Source organism: Hyposmocoma kahamanoa, unplaced genomic scaffold, assembly GCF_003589595.1.
Source record: "Hyposmocoma kahamanoa isolate Upper Pololo Valley unplaced genomic scaffold, ASM358959v1 62, whole genome shotgun sequence".
NCBI classification, from domain to species: Eukaryota; Metazoa; Arthropoda; class Insecta; order Lepidoptera; family Cosmopterigidae; genus Hyposmocoma; species Hyposmocoma kahamanoa.
Window position 1 is genome coordinate 19,758,458 of NW_020653850.1, and position 5,259 is coordinate 19,763,716.

The following is a 5,259-nucleotide window of genomic DNA, read 5'->3' on the forward strand; positions in this document are numbered from 1 at the left end:
ATCACGTAAGTTACAGACAAAAATCGGGCAAGCAAAACTATCATCGCGCTCGATCGGTATCTCCTTACGACAACTGCGTATTTATCATACTGCTGTTGGGAAATACCACACTTATCTTCAACCAGGAAGCGCAGGAAAGAAAAAAAATTGTTCAATTTCTTTTTTATCCGATTTTATTGTTTCCGAGATTATGCCATGCATTTTTGTTCCAAAAATCTAGATTTCGACTGTAGTGACAGCGTTGAGAGTTAAATGATGCAATTAGAAATTGAAAGTCAATTCAATTCATTGACATTTTAATTTAGTGGTTACTAATTTTGTCGCTAGATGCCACTGCTGGTCGAAGTAACACATGCCATTGCCACCTTGCAAATTATGTAGGTACCTCATAATACGGAATATCTGAAGACCTGGACTTTCTTATTCAATGGATATGGATATTCAATTACATAAGTGTGAATTCACAAGCGCGCTAGACGTTTGCTATTTCTTCAACCTTCACTGTACCATCCTGCACAATCTTAAGAAATCCGAGGAACAGCTTCGTCATTTTGTTGACTATTGAAAACTCGCAAATTTCAAGAGCATTTTCCGGTGTTACGTTCGCTAATATTTTCGATATGCACTCGTTTTTCAAATCGTCCATCATGTAACACGAAGCTAGCAACAAAAGGTTTTCTAGACCGTCGTCAGGCAACACGCCCATGTAAATATAGTCTTTTAGATGTTGTAGCGTTGATAAGTCGGTTTTCGCAAACCTGTACCAACTGTTTTCGAGCCAATTGTTCTCGCCTTCTAAGAAAGTTTTAAGCACTGGGCTGGAGATGGCTAGCACAACTCTGTGCACAGGAACAGAACCTTGTTCACAACGCAACTCGAAATCTGTTAGTGATGTGTCACTACGTAGAGAAGCAAACGGATTTCTTTTGATACAATTTTCGTCCAATGCTACTAAGAGTACAGCATTTACATTTCTTAGAGATATAATATTTGTATATTGGCGTGCGAAATTTTTCAACACTTTGCCAGTAACTCCAAGGTCTGATTCAATTACGTCGAATTCTGACAATGAATACCATGAATCTATATCGCCATCCAAAATCTTTATCACTCTAGTGTGCATATCTATATTTATCACCTGAAGAAGCTGTCGAAGAGTACGAAAAATATGTTTCAGAGATTGTCACGAAGGAGTGGCATAAATGTTTTCAAAATTGGTTCATTCGTATGAAAAAGTGCATTAACGCTAACGGAGATTATTTTGAGAAACAATAAATTCATTTCATATTTTTCTTACTCGGAACAATAGTTATTTTATCCGACTGCGTTCAGGATATTGAAATTGAACATTTTACCATAGGTATTTTAGTTACCTCGTGTGTATAGCTTTTATTCTTTTCTCTTCGAACTTTACATGGCAATGTCAATATAAATGCACGAGCGCCTGTCGGTCTAAATTTGATATTGTAGACACCAAGGCTCAACCGGACAGAGTTGAGATCCGTATTGAATACTGAACTGCCTCCACTGCACTGCATACTATTACTACAAATTGACCAGCACCCGGAGTTAATAACTTCGCGGAATCAATAACGTGGCGTCGGATTCAGTAAGGCTTCGTTCACACGGCGTTGTTTTTTTTTATACGTGACAGATAGACGACTCCACTCCACCTGATGTTAAACGGAAAGTGGAATCCAAACGTGATCGAACCTAGTTCAGTGTTGATACAATCACTCCTAGTCAACTGCACCCTGCATGCCTACAAGATGTCTTTTCACACCTCTTTTGAAGGAACCCATATCGTAAGGCGAAGGGAATGCGTGCGCTGGAAGGAAGTTAGAATCAGACGAAGTAGCCACCAAACCTTTTATTTCATGATAGAATACGGCAAGTTGTAAAGCTGTCTCTACGAAGGCCAGCACGCGTGCTTTCTTCAGAGCACTCGCCATGGTATATCCGGTAAAAGGCGCTAAGCGTTGCAACATTTCTACGCAATTGCAGACGTTCAAGGTGGGATGAGACCTCCTCATCGCCTATAACTCGTGAGGCACAACGCTGCAAACTGTCCAAGACATCGTGTACTGCGCGTTTTTTATAGAATTCGATTTTAAACAGATAATACGATACATACACGATACATTTTCACTCGTCTAATATATATATAAATAAATATTAGACAACATCACATACGTTGCACTGATCCCAAAGTAAGTAGCTAAAGCACTTGTATTACGGAAATCGGAAACAACGAAGGTACCACAAACACCCAGACCCGAGACAATATAGAAAAATTAGTTTCTACATTGACCCGGCCGGAGACAGCGACACCATGAAAAACGGTGTGCAAGCCACTCGACCACGGAGATCTAACAGACTGAAAACTGCAGTATTAAGTACACGTCTAAGATGGATTCACGCTTTGTTGCACTTTTATGTTGGTATAGAAGACGGCAACTGTTTCACCGTCATTGTAACAGAAAATAATGGGTTCATCCTGTAAATCAAGAAGCAGTGCGTACAACCAAATTTGAAAATTTGAGACGAAACGAAAATCTAAGAAAAATAAAAAGTTTTTTCAATTACTTTAGGATGCCCATAAACAGTTTTGACAATTTGTTCAGTGGAGAATACGAGTTTACCAAAAATAAACACGGTTCGGTTCGATTGCTATTCGATAAGAAATGTGTCATACATTGTCATACATTTCTTATCACGCCCCGTGTGAGATGGTGTAATACAATACGCTACTGCAATCCGAGTAAGTCATCAGTTTACTTGACAACTCCGGTGAGTATTCGATGAACGTGTTTTTTACGGTACTTACAAACTACGCCTGAAAAGTTCAATATACGTGAGCGAAGCCTATGGGAATCGACTCGCGGAATCGGACTATTTCACTCTTTGACTCCGGAGTTACCCATGTATACATTCGCCAACGAATGGTGACCTCAGTAGAGTACCTACCTCATTTTTTGGTCGATAATTAATTATAACAGTAATTGCAGAATGATAAACGTAAACAAAGGCAAGACAAGTTACAAGATGTGTGTGAAACTGAATGTACGTATAATAATAACTCTTACAATTACAAATTCCTAGAAAACAAAAAAGTTTCTCGGCGTTTCTTTTACCGGCAACAAGAACAATAATCTAAAAATTAAAATACGATACCATTGCAACCGTTTTAAGATTCAAATGTATCTGTCCACTTTTTAACTATATGTATAGGTACTTACTTCATTTTGGTTTTATTTGAGAAATGAATAAACTCTAAAATAATCGTAATACTTTATAGATTGTAACCGCAATACCTAGTTTTTTATGTAAAATGATTTTTACACTGACGACTCAAGTGGTAAAGAACATAAACTTACTTTCGTTTGGGATTACAGATTACACTAAAGTATTCCTTTGTTTCTATCTTGCAATTTATTAGTCAAACTAACAATAACAGCCTGTACGAAAATTAACTCGGTTAGAATGACACTTGTTGCGACACATGTTTTATTTTATTAAGAATTTTGGCATGGATACAAGTCGTTTGAGCCATGTCTTCGTTTAATTATCGGGATCTTCATTATTATAAATATTTTCCATTGTAGTTCTACAACATAATGTTTTCACTTTCATTAAATAATTTAGTTCTCTTGTTTGGGCTGTCTAAATAGTTATGCGGCGGGAGTCAATATTTATGTTTTCACTTTCACCTATATCACATTATTATTGTCACTTTCAACAAAAACTTTGAATTCGTAATTATTGGAATTTTCATAATAAACGCTTTTGTAATTCGGTTTAAAATAAGGAATATAGTTCTAACTTTCTTCGTATATATTCATAATATACTTAAAATAAAATTAATCTTTGTAAAAACTGTACTTGCCTACCTTTTTTTTCAGAATGACACATGTCAAAAGTTCATTAATCAGTGATAGGGAAACGATCAGTGACACCGAGAATCGATGTTAATATCGGCTGAACTATGACATTCTAATCGGTGTTATCATATCAAAGTGATAACTGAAATCCACTCAAGAATTCATTAATAGGAGGACCCGCCCCACAAATGATGTCAAATAGGCGTGACACGACTGTTTGTTAATTTTCGTTTATTAGAGATCCTTATGTCATTTTAGGTAAATATACACTTTTTCGCTGTTTTCAAAGAGGTCCCAATAGTAAAAGTTGTAAAATGTGCAGAATTCGTAAGGGCATCGTGTAATCCATTTACGTCTCGAGCTGGACGTGTCTCACCCAGAGGAATAAAATGATAACTTTTTTATGAATTGTGGCCTGGTGATGTGATGGTGATGTACGCAGTGTTAGTTATTACATCTAAGAAGTTTCTTGTTTTACTTACTTATATTTGAGTAGTTTCCGAGAGCAATTACCATATTTATTACTCAAGGTTTGACGTAAATTGTACTACTTAGGCTTAAAATAATAACACATACCTAAGTACAAAAGGTGTGTGGAAAAATAGCTAAATCTAAGCACCATAAGGATAGGTAACTTCAGTAGATCGGCAGTTCTCTTAGAAGGGCTAAATTCTTATAATAATAATAATAATAATAAGTCGCATTTTTTTTTAATTTCAGGAAAAGCATTGAGCGGGATGGTAAAAGAACTCAAAGTTACATAAGATTCCGTTAATTGGGCAACTAGATTCTTAATAGATAATGATATATTTGATCCACCAAATTCTGCTACCACCGAAATTGGATATGTTTTAAAAAAGCATGATTTTTGTTTAAAATATTATGAAAAAGACAATAATAACATTCAATAATCTACATAAACATTTACTAATATGACTAAGTATTAAATTAGGCTTTAAAAACTAAAATTTATTTATAAATTGACCAGTACTACTAGCAAACTAATTTCGTCTTATGACTATTAATTAAAATCAGTTTACAGTTTGGCTGTTCAGCTTTTTTCAGTCACACAATTATATATTATATAGTATTTCCGTACCTCTTTAAAAAAAATAGAACGTAATCTGTAGCTACAAAAGCAATAAATTCTTGGAAACTTGCGCGATTAATATCTTTCATTACTTTATATAAATGACGAGGTAATTCATGCAGCTTCAAAATCTTTCCTTCCGCTTTTTCTTCGCATACCACTGTTTATCTTTTTTTCTTTAAACCTTTCATATATAATGGGATCGCTTTTTATCTTTGCTTTTCTAGCACGTTACTTCATCTTCTTGATTTCCAATTTTTGTTTTCTGTTTTAATTTTATATATATAT

At 35.3% G+C, this 5,259-nt stretch overlaps 1 protein-coding gene across 1 annotated transcript; it reads right to left on the reverse strand.

The window, feature by feature from the left end:
• Positions 1-257: 257 nt before the first annotated feature.
• Positions 258-1,952, reverse strand: LOC113229806. Its single transcript, XM_026463486.1, has 2 exons — positions 1,767-1,952; positions 258-1,147 (listed from the first exon to the last, which is right to left on the reverse strand). The coding sequence occupies exons 1-2, from the start codon at positions 1,950-1,952 to the stop codon at positions 473-475; spliced, it is 861 nt and encodes a 286-aa protein (XP_026319271.1). The 3' UTR covers positions 258-472.
• Between the last annotated feature and the right edge of the window lie 3,307 nt (positions 1,953-5,259).